Source organism: Erinaceus europaeus, chromosome 17, assembly GCF_950295315.1.
Source record: "Erinaceus europaeus chromosome 17, mEriEur2.1, whole genome shotgun sequence".
NCBI classification, from domain to species: Eukaryota; Metazoa; Chordata; class Mammalia; order Eulipotyphla; family Erinaceidae; genus Erinaceus; species Erinaceus europaeus.
Genome location: NC_080178.1, coordinates 1,181,606 through 1,206,419, shown reverse-complemented (window position 1 = coordinate 1,206,419; position 24,814 = coordinate 1,181,606). Strand labels below are relative to the sequence as shown.

The 24,814-nt window shown below is 65.2% G+C and overlaps 1 protein-coding gene across 5 annotated transcripts in view; it reads left to right on the top strand.

The window, feature by feature from the left end:
* Positions 1-24,814, top strand: part of KCNQ1 (potassium voltage-gated channel subfamily Q member 1) — a 220,545-nt gene that overhangs the window by 36,095 nt on the left and 159,636 nt on the right. For 2 of the 5 annotated variants that reach the window (XM_060177273.1, XM_060177271.1), the window contains exons 3-10: positions 4,713-4,839; positions 6,081-6,159; positions 6,423-6,519; positions 7,786-7,926; positions 12,625-12,735; positions 12,994-13,089; positions 13,481-13,603; positions 14,059-14,203. In XM_060177273.1, the coding sequence (XP_060033256.1) occupies positions 4,713-4,839; positions 6,081-6,159; positions 6,423-6,519; positions 7,786-7,926; positions 12,625-12,735; positions 12,994-13,089; positions 13,481-13,603; positions 14,059-14,203 (919 nt within the window). Of the gene's footprint in view, positions 1-4,640; positions 4,840-6,080; positions 6,160-6,422; positions 6,520-7,785; positions 7,927-12,624; positions 12,736-12,993; positions 13,090-13,480; positions 13,604-14,058; positions 14,204-24,814 lie in introns of all 5 variants that reach the window. The other 3 variants (XM_060177270.1, XM_060177269.1, XM_060177272.1) reach the window with 3 other exon arrangements.

Sequence of the window (24,814 nt, the reverse complement as noted above, 5' to 3'; positions counted from 1 at the left end):
CGCCCAGCACCCCCAGCCAGAGGCTGTGTGGACACAGGGCAGGAGGGGACAGCCAGGCCACTCCACGTGGGGACACAGTCCTGGAGACACGTGGGTGGGGCTCTCTGTCCTGTGGCGGCTGGCAGGGAAGGGCCAGGCCTGCAGACTGACCCTCAGGAAGCCCTTTGGTGGGGCTGCTTCTCAAAGGGGGTACCCTGGCACCCTCAGTCCCCCAGAAATCATGGTGGTCTTTCCTGGGGGCAGGTCACACCGCTGGCTTCTCCTTTGGTGGGTGTGACAGTCCCTGTGGTCCCCTGGCGACAGACAGAGGGTGAGCCCCAGTGTGTTGGGCTCTGCTGTCCTCCACACCCACCCCTGGGGGCCTGGAGCATGGCACCCACCCTGTAGGGGGGTTCCTGGGTGAGCACCCTGGGCCCTGGGGTGGGCTCAGCATGGGGCTTCCCAGGTGAGGGGACCCCTCTGGGGGTGGGCAGCTTCAGGGCACAGGTGGGGCTGGCAGGGCAGTGAGAAGGGGGAGGACATGGTGGATCCAGGGGTCAGTGTCCCCAGGGAAGCTGCACCACTGAGGACATGAGAAAGGGGCCTAAGGGGGGGGCGGCTGAGCACAAGGGCTCACGGGGCTGGACAGGGTGGCGGCGGGGAGGGGGTTGTGCTGGCGCCAAGACCAGCTGTGCCCAGCACATGTCTCGGGGCCCCGGGCTCCCCACGGCTCACGGCTGAGAGCAGCTGGCCACAGGCAGGCCCCAACAAAGGGTGCTTTCAGAGCCCGTTCCCTGCTCCGGCCAGCTGACCCCCGGAGCGCCAGCCCGGCTCCCTCTGTGGCCCAGGGGAGGGGGAACAGCTGGCCCTTGAGCCCGCCAGCTCTGCCCAGGGGCTCATGGCCCCCACGGGGACCTGTCCAGGCCCGGGTGGAGCAACCCCCCAGTTTTCCAGCCTGGTGGGAGAAGGGCAAGTCCCCATGCTACCCTCAGCACCCTGAGTCCCTGCATGCGACTCTGGTCACCAAGGGCCCTTGAGGGACGGAGCCCCTGGGTGTGTCCCTGAGGCCACACCTGAGGTCCCCAGAGTCTCCATAGGGGCTGTGGGGCTCCTGCGTCCTCACTTCTGGGGAGCCTGGTCCTTCCAGGTGTCCTGTAGTCAGACTTTTGGGGGCAGAGTGGTCACTGGACACTGAGACCACAGGCCCTCTGCCAGCAGGGGCGGCTCCTCTGTGCTGTTCGGTGAGAAACTGGTGGGACACAGTCATCTCCCCCGGCCCGAGGGGCAGCTGACCTGCAGGCTGACTGGCCTCCCGCCCCGTGTGGACCCCTCTCTGCCAGGGCCAAGAGGGCGCCCTACTGGCCTGGGGTCACTGGGCTGGGACTGTCCCCCCGCTGATAGCCTGATAAGCTCCCTCGCCCTCTGCGTAAGTCATGGCCCCGGGTTGTGACACACTTGAGAGAGAGCCAACCTTACCCTGGCGCCTGGGGGAGCCCTGATGAGTACCCCCTGCCCAGCTGCTAGCTGACTCTCCTGCCCTTCCCTGCCCGTCGCGCCTAAGCTGACCAGAGCAGAGGGCCCGCTGGTGGTGGGAGGCACCTGCCTTTCTGTGACGTCGAGCTTGGCCTCGGTGGACTTTGGGGTCTGCAGGAAGGCCCATGTGGGCCTGAGGGTTCGGTGCCCGTGCTGGGGTATGTCCATGCCGCTTTCCAGAACCTTCCGTGAAGGGGGCCGCCTGGGGTCCTGCACTCAAATGGGTGTTTGGACGTGAGCCCAGTCTGGCAGCTTTGAACCTCTGTTTGGGGTGCTCCTCCCCTGCACAGTCCCCCGCCCCCCATCAAGGCCGGCTGGGCCCTCTCTTGGTCCACTGCTTGTTTAGGGCTGAGCTAACAAGGATTAAGCTCTGGGGCTCAGGGACGGCAGAGGGACTCCCCGTCACGTGGCCGGGACTCAAGGCTGCTCTTCCTGCCCCAGAAGTTGACCCTGAAGGTTCAGCACTTCCCTGACCCTGGCCCCTTAGGCCCCCAAGCAACTGTTTGTATTATAAAGCAAACATTCCCGCTCTGGGATGGGAGGGAGCGAGGGGGCCCTTCCCTGCACCGGGGACCCGGCGTGCAGAGTCAGCACCTCTCTCTGGCCCCCCAACCACGTCACCACCCCAAGAGGAGGCCCTGTTCTCAGCTAGCCAACAGCCCCCCTCCCGAGTCCCGGGAGACCCCCGCCTCATTTTCTTTCTCTGAATGGGGGGGGGGGCACATGGGGTTTCTGCCTGGTCTGTGTGGCTGTGTCCCTGTGTCCTCCCACACCCCTCCGCACAGTGGGTGCCCACACATCCTCCACCATCTTGGCTCAGCACCCCTGGGCCCCTCCGAGCAGTAGGTGTTCACTGTCCTCTGCCGTCCTAACTCAGAAGAGACCGGGGCTCGCCCGTCCCTCGGAGCCATGACTGTTCTGAACGCGGGGTGTGGGGTGTCCCTCATCTCCCTGGGGGTGGCTGTCGGGGGTGGCTGGCTCCAGAGTGAGTTCCGGGCGTGGTCGCTTGGGACTGCCCTGTGCCCTGCACCTGTGCCCTGCACCGTGCCCACTCCGCTTCTGCCTGTCTCTGTGCCACCTGCGCCTGAGGGCGGCACTGGGCTCCCTGAGGCTCACCTGCAGCCTGACCATCAACCACGTCAAGTCCCTCCCCACACGTGTTTAGCCACATCTCCGAGGACACAGGGCTCTCTGAGGGTCTCCGCTCCGACCTGGGGGCCCACGTGCGTGTTACTTAATAGCGTTGGGCTGAGGGCATCACGCAGGCTCTGTGTTCTGCCCACTTGTAACAGGAAGCCTGTTCTGCAGACGGACTCTGGGGACCCCAGCCAGCCCTGCAGACACCGAGCCCAGCGTGGGGAATCGGAGGCCACTGTGGGGCCGTGGCACCCCTGGCTCTGTGCCCCGGCTGAAGGAAGGGCCTGAGTGCTCCCAGCCTTGGTGCCCCCCACCCCCGGCCCGGTCCCTGGCTGCAGGGACAGTGGCAGTGGGGGTGGGGGGGGGGTCTGCCCGTGGTCTCAGTGGAGACCCCTGAGCCCGAAGATGGCCTCTCGGCTCAAGCAGTGGGAGCGGACGCAGGGCCAGAGGCCGGGCTCCGCAGGTTCCCCTGTGCCCTTGGCCCCAGCACACGGCAGAGGATCGCAGGCTCCACGTGGGCCCCCGGGCTGACCGTGCTATCAGAGGGAGAGAGGGGTCCAGGGGTGTTTCTGCAGATGGACTCTGGGGACCCCAGCCAGCACTCCCCAGAGGGGTGGGCTTACCTGAGCTGGTTGAATGGGGCAGGATGGGCAGGTGTCCCAGGCGGGAGGCACAAGGAGACAGGAAGTACTTTGGGCCCATGGGAAGGGTCTCAGGGTGAGCCGCGGGTGAACCCCTCTCTGGGAAGGTGGCCTGCAGAGCTGGAGTCCACCAGTCCACATGGCAGACCCTTCTGGACGGCAGGGGAGGGGTCCCCACATCTCAGACTGCTGGGGAGGGAGGGCAGGGGCTCTCCCCAAGAGTGAGGCCAGGATCACTGGGGGTCACTGCCACCGCTCGTGAAGGGATCTGATGTCACACGCACTGCACTGGGGCCTGGCTGGGCTGGGTGTGAAGGAGCCAGATGAGCTCACTAGGAGGGGCCGCCATACCTGCCTTGGGCAGGACAGAACCACCTCTGGAGGCCCTTCCCCCACGGGCGTGTCCCTTCTCTTGTGCTGCTGTTAATGATGCCCCGTGAATTGCCCCCACTTCTGGAGTGTTGGCATTCTGCACACACCCCCTGGCTTAGAGTTCTGTTTTTCTTTCTTTCTTTCTTTCTTTCTTTCTTTCTTTCTTTCTTTCTTTCTTTCTTTCTTCCTCCCTCTCTTTCCTTCTTTCTTCCTTTTTTTAATTTTTTATCAGAGCACAGCTCAGCTCTGTGCAGAGGGGTTGAACCTGGAACTTTAAAGCCTTAGGCATGAGAGTGTGTAGAACCATTATGCTACCCACCCCCTACGCTATGCACCATTATGCTGTCAGCATCCCCTGCTCCACTCTGGCCGCCATGCTGCCTCGGCTCTGATGTGTCCCGGGACCTCACCTACTGTGGGTCCACATGCTCTGTCCAGGTGTCTGGCTTTGTTCCTGATCATGGGAGTTCTCTGTTTTTCACCACTGAGAACCATGTTTCCCGGGAGCGGGTGGGCTCACTGGGGTAGGGGCTCCCTGCCTTTCTTATGCAGGGCTATTGTCCCCTTCTATTCCTTTTTTTTTTTTTTTAAAGAATTTATTTATGAGAAAGATAGGTGGAGAGAGAAAGAACCAGCCATCACTCTGGTACATGTGCTGCCAGGGATTGAACTCAGGACCTCGTGGTTGAGAGTCCAGTGCTTTATCCCCTGCGCCACCTCCCGGACCACGTCCTCTTCTATTCCTAACCTGTCCGGGCCTTCTGCCAGTAAAGAGTGTTCAGTCCTCTGCAGTCTGCTCAGGTGAGGGGCTGCCCCGACCAGCAGTCTGTGCTGTGCCACCCTCGCCTTTGGGTGCGAACCCACTCGGTCGGGGTGTGACCGCTTCCATGTTCTAGGCGACCGTGAACTGAGGGTGCCAGCACCCGCTCAGTGTTTTGCACTGGTGACCACCGGTGGGGCCCGGTTTGGCTATTTTAGGGCCGTCTCTCGGGGACGCCTGATGCTGGCGTCAGCCCCAGCATGGAGCGGCTCGTGCCCGTGTCCCCGCAGGAGATCGTGTTGGTGGTGTTCTTTGGGACGGAGTACGTGGTCCGTCTCTGGTCGGCAGGCTGCCGCAGCAAGTACGTGGGCCTCTGGGGCCGGCTGCGCTTCGCCAGGAAGCCCATTTCCATTATTGGTGAGTCACTGTGGACCCCAAGTAGCTCAGGCAAGGGGTGGAGCGAGGGGGTGTCTGCAGGGGTGGGACCCTGCCCCGACATGGCTCCCCGAGGACAGCAGGGCTGGCTGCCTGGGATGGACAGGGCACCCCTGGGATGGGACGGACAGGGCACCCTTGGGATGGGATGGACAGGGCACCCAGGATGGACAGGGCACCCGGGATGGACAGGGCACCCCTAGGATGGACAGAGCACCCCTGGGATGGACAGGGCACCCCTAGGATGGACAGAGCACCCCTGGGATGGACAGGGCACCCCTAGGATGGACAGAGCACCTCTGGGATGGACAGAGCACCCCTGGGATGGAATGGGTAGGGCACCCCTGGGATGGATAGGGCTCCCTTGGGATGGATAGGGCACCCCTGGGATGGGACGGACAGAGCACTCCTAGGATGGAGCAGGGCACCCCTGGGATGGAGCAGGGTACCCCTGGGATGGAGCAGGGCACCCCTAGGATGGACAGAGCACCCCTAGGATGGGGACAGAGCACCCCTGGGATGGGACGGACAGGGCACCCTGGCTGGCAGCATGCGGCCCAGCCCCAGTTCTCAAATGCTGCTCACGTAGCCGGGTTCTGGCTACACTTGGTGCAACTGGGTGTGTCTGCCTCCTGGGTGGCCTGTCAGCAGGCTGAGTGGGGGACTCGGACCCCACCTGTGCCTGAGGTGATCTCTGTCACCCTTGGGTCCCTGAGGAACGGTCACTGTGTCCCCCATGGTCACTGTGTCCCCCATGGTCACTGTGTCCCCATGGTCACTGTGCCCCCCATGGTCACTGTCCCCCACAGTCACTGTGTCCCCACGGTCACTGTGTCCCCATGGTCACTGTCCCCCATGGTCAGTGTGTCCCCCACGGTCACTGTGTCCCCATGGTCACTGTGTCCCCCATGGTCACTGTGCCCCCCATGGTCACTGTCCCCCACGGTCACTGTGCCCCCCATGGTCAGTGCCCCCCATGGTCACTGTCCCCCACGGTCATTGTGTCCCCACGGTCACTGTGTCCCCCACGGTCACTGTGTCCCCACGGTCACTGTGTCCCCCCAGTCACTGTGTCCCCACGGTCACTGTGCCCCCCACGGTCACTGTGCCCCCCATGGTCACTGTGCCCCCCTGGTCACTGTGTCCCCCATGGTCACTGTGTCCCCCATGGTCACTGTGTCCCCATGGTCACTGTGTCCCCCACGGTCACTGTGACCCCCCAGACCTCATTGTCGTGGTGGCGTCCATGGTCGTCCTCTGCGTGGGCTCCAAAGGACAGGTCTTTGCCACCTCGGCCATCAGGTAGGCCGGGCAGGGGTGGGGGTCTGGGGGTCCCTCAGGCACGAGGGCAGCAGGAGCAGTTCTGAATCTGGGGTCTTGGGGGTGGACTGACCTCCTCAGGGATGCCGGTCGCTCACCTGTGAGTGGGGGGCGCCCAGGCCGCCCCGAGGCATTGCCCGGCCCAAGGCACAGAGGACAGGTGCAGGCTGGCGTGGGGAGGGGGCTGCGGGGGCCCCTGCGGGAGGGGTAGGCCCAGGCAGGGTTCACGGGCGTCTCCTCCGCAGGGGCATCCGCTTCCTCCAGATCCTCAGAATGCTGCACGTCGACCGCCAGGGGGGCACCTGGCGCCTCCTGGGCTCCGTGGTCTTCATCCACCGCCAGGTGGGGCAGCCGGGGGCGCGGGGCGTGGGTGAGGGTCCACAGTGGGGCCTCAGGGCGCGGATGGGCACCGGCTACATGCCCACTCCGGCAGTTGTGTGCCCCCACCCTGCTTGGCCTTTCCCCAGAGGCTGGGGAGTGGGGTCCGCGCCCGCCGCCCACCTGCCGGGCTCCCAGGGCCAGGTGCTGGGTGCTGACACCTGCCCAGGGCTGGGTGCCGGGTGCTGACGTGCTCCCTGAGGGGCTCCCAGGGCTGGGGTGCTGGGTGCTGACGCCTGCCTAGGGCTGGGTGCTGGGTGCTGACGTGCTCCCTGAGGGGCTCCCAGGGCTGGGTGCTGGTTGTCCCTGAGGGGCTCCCAGGGCCAGGGTGCTGGGTGCTGATGCGCTCCCTGAGGGGCTCCCAGGGCTGGGTACTGGCTGCTGGGTGCTGACGCCTGCCCAGGGCCTGGGTGCTGATGCGCTCCCTGAGGGACTCCCAGGGCTGGGTGCTGGGTGCTGACGCGCTCCCTGAGGGGCTTCCAGGGCTGGGTGCTGACACCTGCCCAGAGTTGGGTGCTGACGCGCTCCCTGAGGGGCTCCCAGGGCCGGGTGCTGGCTGCTGGGTGCTGACGCCTGCCTAGGGCTGGGTGCTGGGTGCTGACGTGCTCCCTGAGGGGCTCCCAGGGCTGGGTGCTGGTTGTCCCTGAGGGGCTCCCAGGGCCAGGGTGCTGGGTGCTGATGCGCTCCCTGAGGGGCTCCCAGGGCTGGGTACTGGCTGCTGGGTGCTGACGCCTGCCCAGGGCCTGGGTGCTGGGTGCTGATGCGCTCCCTGAGGGACTCCCAGGGCTGGGTGCTGGGTGCTGACGCGCTCCCTGAGGGGCTTCCAGGGCTGGGTGCTGACACCTGCCCAGGGTTGGGTGCTGACGTGCTCCCTGAGGGGCTCCCAGGGCCGGGTGCTGGCTGCTGGGTGCCGACGCCTGCCTAGGGCTGGGTGCTGGGTGCTGACGCGCTCCCTGAGGGGCTCCCAGGGCTGGGTGCTGGGTGCTGACGCACTCCCTGAGGGGCTCCCAGGGCCGGGTGCTGGCTGCTGGGTGCTGACGCCTGCCCAGGGCTGGGTGCTGGGTGCTGACGCGCTCCCCACTGGTCCACAGGAGCTGATCACCACCCTGTACACTGCCCACCGGGCTGCCGGGTGCCGCCTGCTGGGTTCCCAGGGCCGGGTGCCGCCGCGCTCCCTGAGGGGCTCCCAGGGCCGGGTGCTGGGTGCTGACGCTGCCCGCTGGCCCGCAGGAGCTGATCACCACCCTGTACATCGGCTTCCTCGGCCTCATCTTCTCCTCCTACTTCGTGTACCTGGCGGAGAAGGACGCCGTCAACGAGGCCGGACGCGTGGAGTTTGGCAGCTACGCCGATGCCCTGTGGTGGGGGGTGGTGAGTGCTCCTGGGGGGGCTGGGGGTGAGGGCCTCCGACTGGGGAGCCGGGAGCCCCAACGATGGTCAGGTCTGCCCCTGGCTCGGGGCCGGGTGGGGATCCCTGGCCTTCACCCCCGCGCAGGCCTCTGCCTGCAGCCTGGTGGGGCCATCAGTGCGGGAGAGGACTCAGCTGTCCTCTCCCCACTGTCCACCTTGCTAGGGTTGCTAGGGACCCAGGGCTGCTATTCCTGCTCCCAGAGAGTGACCAGGGGACAGAGGGGACCCAGGGGACAGAGGGGACCCAGGGCTGCTATTCCTGCTCCTAGAGAGTGACCAGGAGACAGAGGGGACCCAGGGGACAGAGGGGACCCAGGGCTGCTGTTCCTGCTCCCAGAGAGTGACCAGGAGACAGAGGGGACCCAGGGGACAGAGGGGACCCAGGGGACAGAGGGGACCCAGGGCTGCTATTCCTGCTCCTAGAGAGTGACCAGGAGACAGAGGGGACCCAGGGGACAGAGGGGACCCAGGGCTGCTGTTCCTGCTCCCAGAGAGTGACCAGGAGACAGAGGGGACCCAGGGGACAGAGGGGACTCAGGGCTGCTATTCCTGCTCCCAGAGAGTGACCAGGAGACAGAGGGGACCCAGGGGACAGAGGGGACCCAGGGCTGCTGTTCCTGCTCCCAGAGAGTGACCAGGAGACAGAGGGGACCCAGGGGACAGAGGGGACCCAGGGCTGCTATTCCTGCTCCCAGAGAGTGACCAGGAGACAGAGGGGACCCAGGGGACAGAGGGGACCCAGGGCTGCTATTCCTGCTCCCAGAGAGTGACCAGGAGACAGAGGGGACCCAGGGGACAGAGGGACCCAGGGCTGCTGTTTCTGCTCCCAGAGTGACCAGGGGACAGAGGGGACCCAGGGCTGCTGTTTCTGCTCCCAGAGTGACCAGGGGACAGAGGGGACCCAGGGCTGCTGTTTCTGCTCCCAGAGTGACCAGGGGACAGAGGGGACCCAGGGCTGCTGTTTCTGCTCCCAGAGTGACCAGGGGACAGAGGGGACCCAGGGCTGCTGTTTCTGCTCCCAGAGTGACCCAGTGGCACAGGGGCTGGTCCCTCCCCATGCTGTGTGGAGCAACCCATCTTGATGGCCTGGACCTGTACCAGTGCCCAGGGTGGGCTCTGTCCTAGGGACTGTTGAGGGGGCTGTTCCCACCCTCCTGAACAGAAGACTTCCCTCCACACAGCCCCCAGACTCCCTGCTGCTATGAGGCCAAGGTGCTGTGTTCCCCACCCCCAGAGGCCACTCCCAGCGGGGCTCCAGCCCTTGGCAGACTCCCTGTGTTTTCTGGAAGCTGCCAATGTGTGAGGCTGCTCAGGGGAGGCAAAGACACTGACCTGGCCCCCAGGCTGGGGGGGGCCTTGGCTCCGGACCCCAAGCGCCCAGGTCCCTGAACACCCTGGGGCCAGCTGACACGTCCTGCGCCCCGAGTGGGGACAGGCCGCCCACACCCACGAGGCAGGAAGTGGGGGTGAGGGTCGGGCAGCCGGGCCTGGCACCGCCCCCTGCCCCCCGCCCCCCTCTCCGGCTGCTGCCGCCCGCCCTCGGCACGGTGCCGCGCCCACTCCCACACCTGTGCAAACATCCGCCCGCTGGCCGGGAACACGGCCCCTTTGTGCCCCGCTTGGCACTGGCGCCCCGGCTCTCGCTGTCAGCTGCAGGCGAGCCGCGGCCACACGCCCGGCCTGTCATTGTCCCTGTGCCCCGCGCCCGGCCCCGGGCTAACAGCTCCCATTCATGGCTGTGGGCCGCAGCTGCCCCAGCCCGGGTCGTGCTCCTTGCCGTGGGCGCTGCCACCCGCCAGGCCTGCTCTGTGCCCTTTGTCTCGGCCCATCCAGCCTGCCCCCTGCCCACTGCTGGATGGACAGGTGAGGGGTGTGGCTCCCTGGAGGTGCCATCGGGACCCCTGGGCGGGCCCAGGACAGTGCTGACAGCCCCCCCCCTAGGTGCCTGCCAGCTCTGCCTGGACCCCACGTGCCCCCCACGCGCAGGATAGGACCCTCTAGCCTCAGGGGCACCAGGCGTGTCTGCAGTGTGAGTGAGTGAGTGTCCTGGTACCCAGGGCCACCGCTGTCCCTCACGGAGGCCAGGCCAGGCCTGCTGTGGTCACTTCCTCTGTTGAAGGACACTGTCACCTTGCTTGGAGCCCCCACATGGCCCGACAGGCTCTGCAAGCCCCCTCCCCTCAACTGCCTCTCACCCACCAAGGCCTTGTTTCCACACCAGCTTTGGTTCAAGTCCCCAGGGGGCTCACGAGTCACCCCCCACCTGGCGTTAGTTTCCCCAAAAGTCTAGAGGCTGTGGAAGTCCCCCCCCCCCCAACCCAAGGTGACAGCAGACTCTCTGAAGTGGTGCCCCACCCTGGGTGTTGGTGGAGGTCGGAACAGACCGTGTCTGTGTGAGCTTTATGCTGGGGGATTGGGGGGTCAGTGCCCCAGGCATGCCTGTTTACCCCCCCCCCCCCCCCCCGCGTGTCTAAAGTTAGAATTTCCAGTGAGGAAGTCAAGTCGGGTCCCTGTGAGTCTGCCTCCCTCTCTCCCTCCCCCGACTCTGAGTGCAGGCTCCGGAAGTTTCTGGCCTCTGAGGCTGCATGGTGTCCTGCCAGAGAGGCCAGGGGGCCCAGGATGTAGTGGGGGCCTGCTGGAGGCCCCAGGCAGCCCAGGTGGAGAGGCCTCTGCAAGCAAGGGCCTTGTCGGCAGGGCTCTGCATGCTGCAAGGGGTGCAGGGCAGGTCCATCACCCTGTGCTTGCTGGCCCCTGGCTGGCACCTACCCTGGGGGGGGGGGGACATCCAGGGGATGAGCTCCCTCAGCCTGGGCACGACGGCCTGGGCTGCCCACCCACACAGCGGCTGGCCCTGTGTCCTGATAAGGAGCCTTCTAGACTCGGGAGTCTGTCCAGGGCTGGCCAGTGCAGCCTACTTCCTGGAGCCCGGGCAGGACACTTAGGGTGTCAGAGCCCCATGTCCCCCTCCAGAGTGGGACAGCAGGGGCCACCTCTGAGCTACCTGAGTGAGGCCAGTGTGGACACCTGACTAGCTCACCTGACTAGTGCTGGCCATGCACTCTGCTTCCTGGAGAGACATGTACGCTCAGAGTGGGGTGGGTCCTGGGACCCTGGGCAGTCACCACATGCCGGTGGTCCTGGGTCAGCCTGTATGTGGCTCCCAGCCCCCTCCCAGGTACAGGCTGAGCCTGAGGGTGGGTCCTGGAGGCCATGTGAGGAGGGGGCAGGGGGCCATGTCCAAAGCCCTCGCAGGGCGGTGCTGGCCGCCCCTCCCGACCTGGGCCCAGGACAGACGGCTCTTCAGCGCCCCCACCCCCGGGTGCCCCTCCAGTCCTCTGGCCAGTGGGTGGCTCCTCTCTTAGCCCAGCCTCAGCAAGATGGGCCCTAGGCCACAGCACCCTCCCAGCTTGCCGTGTGGGCCCTGAGACACTCCTTGAAAGCTTCCCCCCCGGGGAGTGGACGTAGGCTGCAGGATGTCCCTACCCTGCCAGGGGACTTGGGGTGCAGTGGGGAGCAGTCCCGGCCCGGGGGGGAAGCTTTGAGAAATATGGGTGTGAGCGAGCACCCAGAGACAGCCCTGAAGGTGTGGCACCTGGCATGTTCCTTCTGGGGCATGTCTGTCTCTGGCCGTAAAAGCGGCCATTCCTGAGCTCTGTGCTGGTCAGGAAAAGCAAACAGCCCTGTGGCCAGGCTCCCTCAGGAGAGCTGAAAGGCCCTCATTAAGCTGACAAAGAGGGTCTGTGACGGTCACAGCGCCAGGGCCCTGGGTGTGTGCCCCCCAACCCCCCAGCCTGGCTCTGCCCCCAGCCAGCAAGGGGTCCAGCCCCCTGGGCTGACACGGACTGCAGCCTGGGGTCCCAGCTGTGCGGGGACTCGCCTCTGGCCCCCTCCCCTACTCACCTGCAACCCTGGCCCCCTCCCCAAATGTCCCCCCCACTCCCCGTGCTTACACCCCTTGAGGTGTGGGCCTAGAGGCAAGACTGCTGGGGGGGGCTCCAGCTCTGTTCTGCAGGGTGCAGCCCCCAACCCCGCTCTGGGACACCTGCTCTTAGGGGGGCTTGTGGTGTGGGGCTTCCGACTTGTGCCCAGAGCTCTCCCCTACAACAGAGTCGAGGGTTGAACCTGGGGCCTCGTGGGTGCAGGCCGGGTGCCCCGCTGCCGGGCCAGGCCCCTGCCCTCAGATAGTCTCACAGTGGTGACTGCACCCCAGAAGGCTGAATGAACAGCTGGTGTCCCAAGCAGATAGTGGCCAGGCTGACCCCCCAGCCAGCCGAGCCCCTGGGTGCACCTGGCTGGGCACGTGGGGGACGCCAGGTCCCTCAGATTGTCCCTGCTGGCCCCAGGGAGCAGCCTCAGACTGGAGGTCCACTGTCCCCTCGCTGGGCCCGGCCTTCACCGAGCAAGGTGGACCTACTTCTGGTTCTCAGAGCTTAGGACAGACGCCACGTCTGGACCTGGGAAGGGGTGTCAGGAAGTAGGGTGTCATCTGGGCCTGACTTGGCGGGGGTGGGGTCTCGCTCTGCCCCCTCGGTGGCCCACCCAGGAGTCCCCGTGCCACCTGCACCCCTCAGCAACGGCCTCCCCGGCTCTCCGTTCCAGCTGGGTGGGGGGCTGGAGCTGGGCAGAGGGATGGCCTGAGCCACGCCTGCTGCCCCACAGGTGACAGTCACCACCATCGGCTACGGCGACAAGGTGCCCCAGACGTGGGTGGGAAAGACCATTGCCTCCTGCTTCTCCGTCTTTGCCATCTCCTTCTTTGCGCTCCCAGCGGTAGGTGCTCTGAGCTGGCCCCGGGAGGCTGGGGGCCCCGGGGTCTGGGGTCCTGGGAGGCTGGAGGCCTGGGGGTGCTTGGGGGCCCGGGGACATGGGGGCCGGGGGTCCTGGGGTTCTGGGTGGGGGCTGGAGCTCCTAGGGGACTGGGAGGCCTGGGGGGCTAGGAGCTGGTGGACTGGGGTCAGTGCCAGCTGGAAGGGCACGTACCTGCCCGGCTGCCTGGCAGGGGGGGTCCAGCATGCTCTGCCCCTCTAGGGCATCCTGGGCTCTGGCTTTGCCCTCAAGGTTCAGCAGAAGCAGCGGCAGAAACACTTCAACCGCCAGATCCCGGCAGCCGCCTCCCTCATCCAGGTGACAGCCAGTGGCGGGGGGCCGCTCCGGGACCCCCCACCCTGGGGACTCTGCTCAGGGCTGGTCCCTCCTCCCTAAGGGTCCTGGGACACACCACATGACCGGGTGGCCTTGCTGAGGGGTCCCGGGCTGTCCTGGGGGTGCCCTGCGAGGGCTCCAGGCTGACCGTTCCCACAGATGACCTGGGTCCAGAGTGCCCGTCCCCAGGTTGGTGTGGGGGGGAGGCCGTCAGAGCTTGCTAAGCGAGGCCCCCGTTCTATCCTGCGGAACCTCTGGAAGCCCCTCGGGGGCCGGGACGTCAGGACATGCAGATTCCCTCCCAGGACAGGGCAGAGCTGGGACTCGGGCGGGCGGGCGGCTGGCTCAGCGGCTGACCTGCCTTGCCCCCCAGACGGCGTGGAGGTGCTACGCGGCAGAGAACCCCGACTCGTGCACTTGGAAGATCTATGTCCGCAAAGCCCCCCGGAGCCATGTGCTGCTGTCCCCCAGCCCCAAGCCCAAGAAGTCCGTGATGGTAAGCGCTCCCCGGGGCCCAGGTTGGGCAGGGCACCTAGCTGTGCCCCCTTCTCAGCATATGCCCAGGCTCAGAGGCCCTCTGGAGCGGGAGGCCGGGGGGGGGGCGGACCACCCTGCTGGATGAGCCTGGGGATGCCACAAGGATCAAGGGGGCTTCCCGCCTGGGGCGGGGGCGCGCACACACAGGCTCAGGCAGGAGAGGCGTCGGCCCACATCCAGCTGCCCCCTGGAGCCTTGGCACCTGCGGTCCCCTTCTGGAACATTCCCCGCACCTACATCTCTGCAGGCCTGGTGCCAGGCGCGTCCCCTGCCTCTGCTCGGTGCTGGGCCCGGGCTCCTGCGCCCTGGCTGAGAGGGCACAGCCTCTCTGTCCCCTGCGTCCACGGCCTGTGCCCCGGGACCCCCAGCCGGGTGGAGGTGCCCGCGGTGGTCAACATGCCGCCTGCCTCCCAGGTGAAGAAGAAGAAGTTCAAGCCGGACAGAGACAACGGCCTGAGCCCGGGAGAGCGGACGCCGACTGTGCCGCACGTCACGTGTGAGCCCGCAGCTGAGGAGCACAAGCCCGTCCACTTCTCCGTGGATGGTTACGACGCTCCTGGTAAGGGCGGGGACACAGCTCCACCCACTTGCAGGTGGATGTGATGGCCCTCCTGGGTGTGGGGGCCGCCGGCCGGGCTGGGCTCCCCCCTGACCGTTCTCCTCCGCCTGGGGGGTCGGCATCCCCTTCCCCAGGGGCCTGTGCCCAGCCGCCCCTGGCTTTGCCCGGAGGGCGGTGCTGCCCACATGCATGGCCGGGGAGCAGGCGAAGGTGTTTCTTGGTGCCCGGCACACTTCCGTCTACCCCGCGACCCGCCACAGCCATTCCCGGTGCCCAGAGCCCACGGCGACGTTCTGGCTGTGAGGGGAGGTAGGGGCGCCCCTGGAAGCTGGTGGCCGGGCCTGGCGGAGGGAGGGGCGTTCCACAGGGGGCCGGGGTCTTCCTGCTCTCGGCCACAGGCGGCATCTCTGGGAGTCGTGGGCACCGGGCCACCGACCGGGGACTGCCAGGGCCGCGCCCCCCGCCCGCCAGAGCGGGCACAAAGCGTGATTGTGCCCACAGACACCCGGTGTCCCCGCCATGGGGGCCGGGCCATTGTCTGGATGCTAATGGGCCTCTCTGCAAATGCTAATGGCGGAGCGGGCACGGGGCGCACAGCATTCACCGCACTCGGGCGCCGGACGTCCGCGGAATGCCAATGAGGCCCCAGGGACTCCGCGCTGGGGACCCCGGACGGCCGCTCTCGCTGCCAGAGGCAGATCCGCCGCAGATCGGCCGGGCCCGGGGCACCCAAGACCCAGAGGCCCCACAGGCCGAGCGGGCGGCCCCGGGCTGGGGAGCTGCAGGGCTGGGAACGGGCCACGGACCCCACTTCCAGGAGCCCAGACGGGACGGGGCCGCACAGCACCCTCCTGCCTGCCACACCGCCGTGCAGAGTACCCCTGCTACTCACAGCCTGCGCACAGTACCCCTGCTACTCACAGCCTGCGCACAGTACCCCTGCTACTCACAGCCTGCGCACAGCACCCCTGCTACTCACAGCCTGCGCACAGCACCCCTGCTACTCACAGCCTGCGCACAGCACCCCTGCTACTCACAGCCTGCGCACAGCACCCCTGCTACTCACAGCCTGCGCACAGTACACCTGCTACTCACAGCCTGCGCACAGCACCCCTGCTCACTCACAGCCTGCGCACAGCACCCCTGCTACTCACAGCCTGCGCACAGTACCCCTGCTACTCACAGCCTGCGCACAGTACCCCTGCTACTCACAGCCTGCGCACAGTACCCCTGCTCACTCACAGCCTGCGCACAGTACCCCTGCTACTCACAGCCTGCGCACAGTACCCCTGCTACTCACAGCCTGCGCACAGTACCCCTGCTCACTCACAGCCTGCGCACAGTACCCCTGCTACTCACAGCCTGCGCACAGTACCCCTGCTACTCACAGCCTGCGCACAGTACCCCTGCTACTCACAGCCTGCGCACAGTACCCCTGCTACTCACAGCCTGCGCACAGTACCCCTGCTACTCACAGCCTGCGCACAGTACCCCTGCTCACTCACAGCCTGCGCACAGTACCCCTGCTACTCACAGCCTGCGCACAGTACCCCTGCTACTCACAGCCTGCGCACAGTACCCCTGCTCACTCACAGCCTGCGCACAGCACCCCTGCTACTCACAGCCTGCGCACAGTACCCCTGCTACTCACAGCCTGCGCACAGTACCCCTGCTACTCACAGCCTGCGCACAGCACCCCTGCTACTCACAGCCTGCGCACAGTACCCCTGCTCACTCACAGCCTGCGCACAGTACCCCTGCTCACTCACAGCCTGCGCACAGTACCCCTGCTACTCACAGCCTGCGCACAGTACCCCTGCTACTCACAGCCTGCGCACAGTACCCCTGCTACTCACAGCCTGCGCACAGCACCCCTGCTACTCACAGCCTGCGCACAGTACACCTGCTACTCACAGCCTGCGCACAGCACCCCTGCTCACTCACAGCCTGCGCACAGTACCCCTGCTACTCACAGCCTGCGCACAGTACCCCTGCTACTCACAGCCTGCGCACAGTACCCCTGCTACTCACAGCCTGCGCACAGTACCCCTGCTCACTCACAGCCTGCGCACAGTACCCCTGCTACTCACAGCCTGCGCACAGTACCCCTGCTACTCACAGCCTGCGCACAGTACCCCTGCTCACTCACAGCCTGCGCACAGTACCCCTGCTACTCACAGCCTGCGCACAGTACCCCTGCTACTCACAGCCTGCGCACAGTACCCCTGCTCACTCACAGCCTGCGCACAGTACCCCTGCTCACTCACAGCCTGCGCACAGTACCCCTGCTCACTCACAGCCTGCGCACAGTACCCCTGCTCACTCACAGCCTGCGCACAGTACCCCTGCTACTCACAGCCTGCGCACAGTACCCCTGCTACTCACAGCCTGCGCACAGTACCCCTGCTACTCACAGCCTGCGCACAGTACCCCTGCTACTCACAGCCTGCGCACAGTACCCCTGCTACTCACAGCCTGCGCACAGTACCCCTGCTACTCACAGCCTGCGCACAGTACCCCTGCTACTCACAGCCTGCGCACAGTACCCCTGCTACTCACAGCCTGCGCACAGTACCCCTGCTACTCACAGCCTGCGCACAGTACCCCTGCTACTCACAGCCTGCGCACAGTACCCCTGCTCACTCACAGCCTGCGCACAGTACCCCTGCTACTCACAGCCTGCGCACAGTACCCCTGCTACTCACAGCCTGCGCACAGTACCCCTGCTCACTCACAGCCTGCGCACAGTACCCCTGATACTCACAGCCTGCGCACAGTACCCCTGATACTCACAGCCTGCGCACAGTACCCCTGCTCACTCACAGCCTGCGCACAGTACCCCTGCTCACTCACAGCCTGCGCACAGTACCCCTGCTACTCACAGCCTGCGCACAGTACCCCTGCTACTCACAGCCTGCGCACAGTACCCCTGCTACTCACAGCCTGCGCACAGCACCCCTGCTACTCACAGCCTGCGCACAGTACCCCTGCTACTCACAGCCTGCGCACAGCACCCCTGCTACTCACAGCCTGCGCACAGCACCCCTGCTCACTCACAGCCTGCGCACAGCAGCCCTGCTACTCACAGCCTGCGCACAGTACCCCTGCTACTCACAGCCTGCGCACAGTACCCCTGCTACTCACAGCCTGCGCACAGCACCCCTGCTCACTCACAGCCTGCGCACAGTACCCCTGCTCACTCACAGCCTGCGCACAGTACCCCTGCTCACTCACAGCCTGCGCACAGTACCCCTGCTCACTCACAGCCTGCGCACAGTACCCCTGCTACTCACAGCCTGCGCACAGCACCCCTGCTCACTCACAGCCTGCGCACAGTACCCCTGCTACTCACAGCCTGCGCACAGTACCCCTGCTCACTCACAGCCTGCGCACAGTACCCCTGCTACTCACAGCCTGCGCACAGTACCCCTGCTACTCACAGCCTGCGCATAGCACCCCTGCTCACTCACAGCCTGCGCACAGTACCCCTGCTACTCACAGCCTGCGCACAGTACCCCTGCTACTCACAGCCTGCGCACAGTACCCCTGCTACTCACAGCCTGCGCACAGTACCCCTGCTACTCACAGCCTGCGCACAGTACCCCTGCTACTCACAGCCTGCGCACAGTACCCCTGCTACTCACAGCCTGCGCACAGTACCCCTGCTCACTCACAGCCTGCGCACAGTACCCCTGCTACTCACAGCCTGCGCACAGCACCCCTGCTCACTCACAGCCTGCGCACAGTACCCCTGCTCACTCACAGCCTGCGCACAGTACCCCTGCTACTCACAGCCTGCGCACAGTACCCCTGCTACTCACAGCCTGCGCACAGTACCCCTGCTCACTCACAGCCTGCGCACAGTACCCCTGATACTCACAGCCTGCGCACAGTACCCCTGATACTCACAGCCTGCGCACAGTACCCCTGCTCACTCACAGCCTGCGCACAGTACCCTGCTCACTCACAGCCTGCGCACAGTACCCCTGCTACTCACAGCCTGCGCACAGTACCCCTGCTACTCACAGCCTGCGCACAGTACCCCTGCTACTCACAGCCTGCGCACAGTACCCCTGCTACTCACAGCCTGCGCACAGCACCCCTGCTACTCACAGCCTGCGCACAGTACCCCTGCTACTCACAGCCTGCGCACAGTACCCCTGCTACTCACAGCCTGCGCACAGCACCCCTGCTACTCACAGCCTGCGCACAGTACCCCTGCTCACTCACAGCCTGCGCACAGCACCCCTGCTACTCACAGCCTGCGCACAGTACCCCTGCTACTCACAGCCTGCGCACAGTACCCCTGCTCACTCACAGCCTGCGCACAGTACCCCTGCTACTCACAGCCTGCGCACAGTACCCCTGCTACTCACAGCCTGCGCACAGTACCCCTGCTCACTCACAGACTGCGCACAGTACCCCTGCTACTCACAGCCTGCGCACAGTACCCCTGCTACTCACAGCCTGCGCACAGCACCCCTGCTCACTCACAGCCTGCGCACAGCAGCCCTGCTACTCACAGCCTGCGCACAGTACCCCTGCTACTCACAGCCTGCGCACAGCACCCCTGCTCACTCACAGCCTGCGCACAGCAGCCCTGCTACTCACAGCCTGCGCACAGTACCCCTGCTCACTCACAGCCTGCGCACAGTACCCCTGCTCACTCACAGCCTGCGCACAGTACCCCTGCTCACTCACAGCCTGCGCACAGTACCCCTGCTCACTCACAGCCTGCGCACAGTACCCCTGCTACTCACAGCCTGCGCACAGTACCCCTGCTACTCACAGCCTGCGCACAGCACCCCTGCTACTCACAGCCTGCGCACAGTACCCCTGCTACTCACAGCCTACGCACAGCACCCCTGCTACTCACAGCCTGCGCACAGCACCCCTGCTACTCACAGCCTGCGCACAGCACCCCTGCTACTCACAGCCTGCGCACAGTACCCCTGCTCACTCACAGCCTGCGCACAGTACCCCTGCTACTCACAGCCTGCGCACAGTACCCCTGCTACTCACAGCCTGCGCACAGTACCCCTGCTACTCACAGCCTGCGCACAGTACCCCTGCTCACTCACAGCCTGCGTACAGTACCCCTGCTACTCACAGCCTGCGCACAGTACCCCTGCTACTCACAGCCTGCGCACAGTACCCCTGCTCACTCACAGCCTGCGCACAGTACACCTGCTACTCACAGCCTGCGCACAGCACCCCTGCTCACTCACAGCCTGCGCACAGTACCCCTGCTACTCACAGCCTGCGCACAGTACCCCTGCTACTCACAGCCTGCGCACAGTACCCCTGCTACTCACAGCCTGCGCACAGTACCCCTGCTCACTCACAGCCTGCGCACAGTACCCCTGCTACTCACAGCCTGCGCACAGTACCCCTGCTACTCACAGCCTGCGCACAGTACCCCTGCTCACTCACAGCCTGCGCACAGTACCCCTGCTACTCACAGCCTGCGCACAGTACCCCTGCTACTCACAGCCTGCGCACAGTACCCCTGCTCACTCACAGCCTGCGCACAGTACCCCTGCTCACTCACAGCCTGCGCACAGTACCCCTGCTACTCACAGCCTGCGCACAGTACCCCTGCTACTCACAGCCTGCGCACAGTACCCCTGCTACTCACAGCCTGCGCACAGTACCCCTGCTACTCACAGCCTGCGCACAGTACCCCTGCTACTCACAGCCTGCGCACAGCACCCCTGCTACTCACAGCCTGCGCACAGCACCCCTGCTACTCACAGCCTGCGCACAGTACCCCTGCTCACTCACAGCCTGCGCACAGTACCCCTGCTACTCACAGCCTGCGCACAGTACCCCTGCTCACTCACAGCCTGCGCACAGTACCCCTGCTACTCACAGCCTGCGCACAGTACCCCTGCTACTCACAGCCTGCGCACAGTACCCCTGCTACTCACAGCCTGCGCACAGCACCCCTGCTACTCACAGCCTGCGCACAGCACCCCTGCTACTCACAGCCTGCGCACAGTACCCCTGCTCACTCACAGCCAGCGCACAGTACCCCTGCTACTCACAGCCTGCGCACAGCACACCTGCTACTCACAGCCTGCGCACAGTACCCCTGCTCACTCACAGCCTGCGCACAGTACCCCTGCTACTCACAGCCTGCGCACAGTACCCCTGCTACTCACAGCCTGCGCACAGTACCCCTGCTCACTCACAGCCTGCGCACAGTACCCCTGATACTCACAGCCTGCGCACAGTACCCCTGATACTCACAGCCTGCGCACAGTACCCCTGCTCACTCACAGCCTGCGCACAGTAACCCTGCTCACTCACAGCCTGCGCACAGTACCCCTGCTACTCACAGCCTGCGCACAGTACCCCTGCTCACTCACAGCCTGCGCACAGTACCCCTGCTCACTCACAGCCTGCGCACAGTACCCCTGCTACTCACAGCCTGCGCACAGCACCCCTGCTACTCACAGCCTGCGCACAGCACCACTGCTACTCACAGCCTGCGCACAGTACCCCTGCTACTCACAGCCTGCGCACAGTACCCCTGCTACTCACAGCCTGCGCACAGCACCCCTGCTACTCACAGCCTGCGCACAGTACCCCTGCTCACTCACAGCCTGCGCACAGTACCCCTGCTACTCACAGCCTGCGCACAGCACCCCTGCTACTCACAGCCTGCGCACAGTACCCCTGCTACTCACAGCCTGCGCACAGTACCCCTGCTACTCACAGCCTGCGCACAGTACCCCTGCTACTCACAGCCTGCGCACAGTACCCTGCTACTCACAGCCTGCGCACAGCACCCCTGCTACTCACAGCCTGCGCACAGCACCCCTGCTACTCACAGCCTGCGCACAGCACCCCTGCTACTCACAGCCTGCGCACAGTACCCCTGCTCACTCACAGCCTGCGCACAGTACCCCTGCTACTCACAGCCTGCGCACAGTACCCCTGCTACTCACAGCCTGCGCACAGTACCCCTGCTACTCACAGCCTGCGCACAGTACCCCTGCTACTCACAGCCTGCGCACAGTACCCCTGCTACTCACAGCCTGCGCACAGTACCCCTGCTACTCACAGCCTGCGCACAGTACCCCTGCTACTCACAGCCTGCGCACAGTACCCCTGCTACTCACAGCCTGCGCACAGTACCCCTGCTCACTCACAGCCTGCGCACAGTACCCCTGCTACTCACCACAGCCTGCGCACAGTACCCCTGCTACTCACAGCCTGCGCACAGTACCCCTGCTACTCACAGCCTGCGCACAGCACCCCTGCTACTCACAGCCTGCGCACAGCACCCCTGCTACTCACAGCCTGCGCACAGCACCCCTGCTACTCACAGCCTGCGCACAGCACCCCTGCTCACTCACAGCCTGCGCACAGCACCCCTGCTACTCACAGCCTGCGCACAGTACCCCTGCTCACTCACAGCCTGCGCACAGCACCCCTGCTACTCACAGCCTGCGCACAGTACCCCTGCTACTCACAGCCTGCGCACAGCACCCCTGCTACTCACAGCCTGCGCACAGTACCCCTGCTCACTCACAGCCTGCGCACAGTACCCCTGCTACTCACAGCCTGCGCACAGCACCCCTGCTACTCACAGCCTGCGCACAGTACCCCTGCTCACTCACAGCCTGCGCACAGTACCCCTGCTACTCACAGCCTGCGCACAGTACCCCCTGCTACTCACAGCCTGCGCACAGTACCCCTGCTACTCACAGCCTGCGCACAGCACCCCTGCTACTCACAGCCTGCGCACAGCACCCCTGCTACTCACAGCCTGCGCACAGCACCCCTGCTACTCACAGCCTGCGCACAGTACCCCTGCTCACTCACAGCCTGCGCACAGTACCCCTGCTACTCACAGCCTGCGCACAGTACCCCTGCTACTCACAGCCTGCGCACAGTACCCCTGCTACTCACAGCCTGCGCACAGTACCCCTGCTACTCACAGCCTGCGCACAGTACCCCTGCTCACTCACAGCCTGCGCACAGTACCCCTGCTCACTCACAGCCTGCGCACAGTACCCCTGCTACTCACAGCCTGCGCACAGTACCCCTGCTCACTCACAGCCTGCGCACAGTACCCCTGCTACTCACAGCCTGCGCACAGTACCCCTGCTACTCACAGCCTGCGCACAGTACCCCTGCTACTCACAGCCTGCGCACAGCACCCCTGCTACTCACAGCCTGCGCACAGCACCCCTGCTACTCACAGCCTGCGCACAGTACCCCTGCTCACTCACAGCCTGCGCACAGTACCCCTGCTACTCACAGCCTGCGCACAGTACCCCTGCTACTCACAGCCTGCGCACAGTACCCCTGCTACTCACAGCCTGCGCACAGCACCCCTGCTACTCACAGCCTGCGCACAGCACCCCTGCTACTCACAGCCTGCGCACAGTACCCCTGCTCACTCACAGCCTGCGCACAGTACCCCTGCTACTCACAGCCTGCGCACAGCACCCCTGCTACTCACAGCCTGCGCACAGCACCCCTGCTACTCACAGCCTGCGCACAGCACCCCTGCTACTCACAGCCTGCGCACAGCACCCCTGCTACTCACAGCCTGCGCACAGCACCCCTGCTACTCACAGCCTGCGCACAGCACCCCTGCTACTCACAGCCTGCGCACAGCACCCCTGCTACTCACAGCCTGCGCACAGTACCCCTGCTACTCACAGCCTGCGCACAGTACCCCTGCTACTCACAGCCTGCGCACAGTACCCCTGCTCACTCACAGCCTGCGCACAGTACCCCTGCTCACTCACAGCCTGCGCACAGTACCCCTGCTACTCACAGCCTGCGCACAGTACCCCTGCTCACTCACAGCCTGCGCACAGTACCCCTGCTCACTCACAGCCTGCGCACAGTACCCCTGCTCACTCACAGCCTGCGCACAGTACCCCTGCTACTCACAGCCTGCGCACAGTACCCCTGCTACTCACAGCCTGCGCACAGTACCCCTGCTCACTCACAGCCTGCGCACAGTACCCCTGCTACTCACAGCCTGCGCACAGTACCCCTGCTACTCACAGCCTGCGCACAGTACCCCTGCTCACTCACAGCCTGCGCACAGTACCCCTGCTCACTCACAGCCTGCGCACAGTACCCCTGCTCACTCACAGCCTGCGCACAGTACCCCTGCTACTCACAGCCTGCGCACAGTACCCCTGCTCACTCACAGCCTGCGCACAGTACCCCTGCTCACTCACAGCCTGCGCACAGTACCCCTGCTCACTCACAGCCTGCGCACAGTACCCCTGCTACTCACAGCCTGCGCACAGTACCCCTGCTCACTCACAGCCTGCGCACAGTACCCCTGCTCACTCACAGCCTGCGCACAGTACCCCTGCTACTCACAGCCTGCGCACAGTACCCCTGCTCACTCACAGCCTGCGCACAGTACCCCTGCTCACTCACAGCCTGCGCACAGTACCCCTGCTACTCACAGCCTGCGCACAGTACCCCTGCTCACTCACAGCCTGCGCACAGTACCCCTGCTCACTCACAGCCTGCGCACAGTACCCCTGCTACTCACAGCCTGCGCACAGTACCCCTGCTACTCACAGCCTGCGCACAGTACCCCTGCTCACTCACAGCCTGCGCACAGTACCCCTGCTACTCACAGCCTGCGCACAGTACCCCTGCTACTCACAGCCTGCGCACAGTACCCCTGCTCACTCACAGCCTGCGCACAGTACCCCTGCTCACTCACAGCCTGCGCACAGTACCCCTGCTCACTCACAGCCTGCGCACAGTACCCCTGCTACTCACAGCCTGCGCACAGTACCCCTGCTACTCACAGCCTGCGCACAGTACCCCTGCTCACTCACAGCCTGCGCACAGTACCCCTGCTCACTCACAGCCTGCGCACAGTACCCCTGCTACTCACAGCCTGCGCACAGTACCCCTGCTACTCACAGCCTGCGCACAGTACCCCTGCTACTCACAGCCTGCGCACAGTACCCCTGCTACTCACAGCCTGCGCACAGTACCCCTGCTACTCACAGCCTGCGCACAGTACCCCTGCTACTCACAGCCTGCGCACAGTACCCCTGCTACTCACAGCCTGCGCACAGTACCCCTGCTACTCACAGCCTGCGCACAGTACCCCTGCTACTCACAGCCTGCGCACAGTACCCCTGCTACTCACAGCCTGCGCACAGTACCCCTGCTACTCACAGCCTGCGCACAGTACCCCTGCTACTCACAGCCTGCGCACAGTACCCCTGCTACTCACAGCCTGCGCACAGTACCCCTGCTCACTCACAGCCTGCGCACAGTACCCCTGCTCACTCACAGCCTGCGCACAGTACCCCTGCTACTCACAGCCTGCGCACAGTACCCCTGCTACTCACAGCCTGCGCACAGTACCCCTGCTACTCACAGCCTGCGCACAGTACCCCTGCTACTCACAGCCTGCGCACAGTACCCCTGCTATTCACAGCCTGCGCACAGTACCCTTGCTACTCACAGCCTGCGCACAGTACCCCTGCTACTCACAGCCTGCGCACAGTACCCCTGCTACTCACAGCCTGCGCACAGTACCCCTGCTCACTCACAGCCTGCGCACAGTACCCCTGATACTCACAGCCTGCGCACAGTACCCCT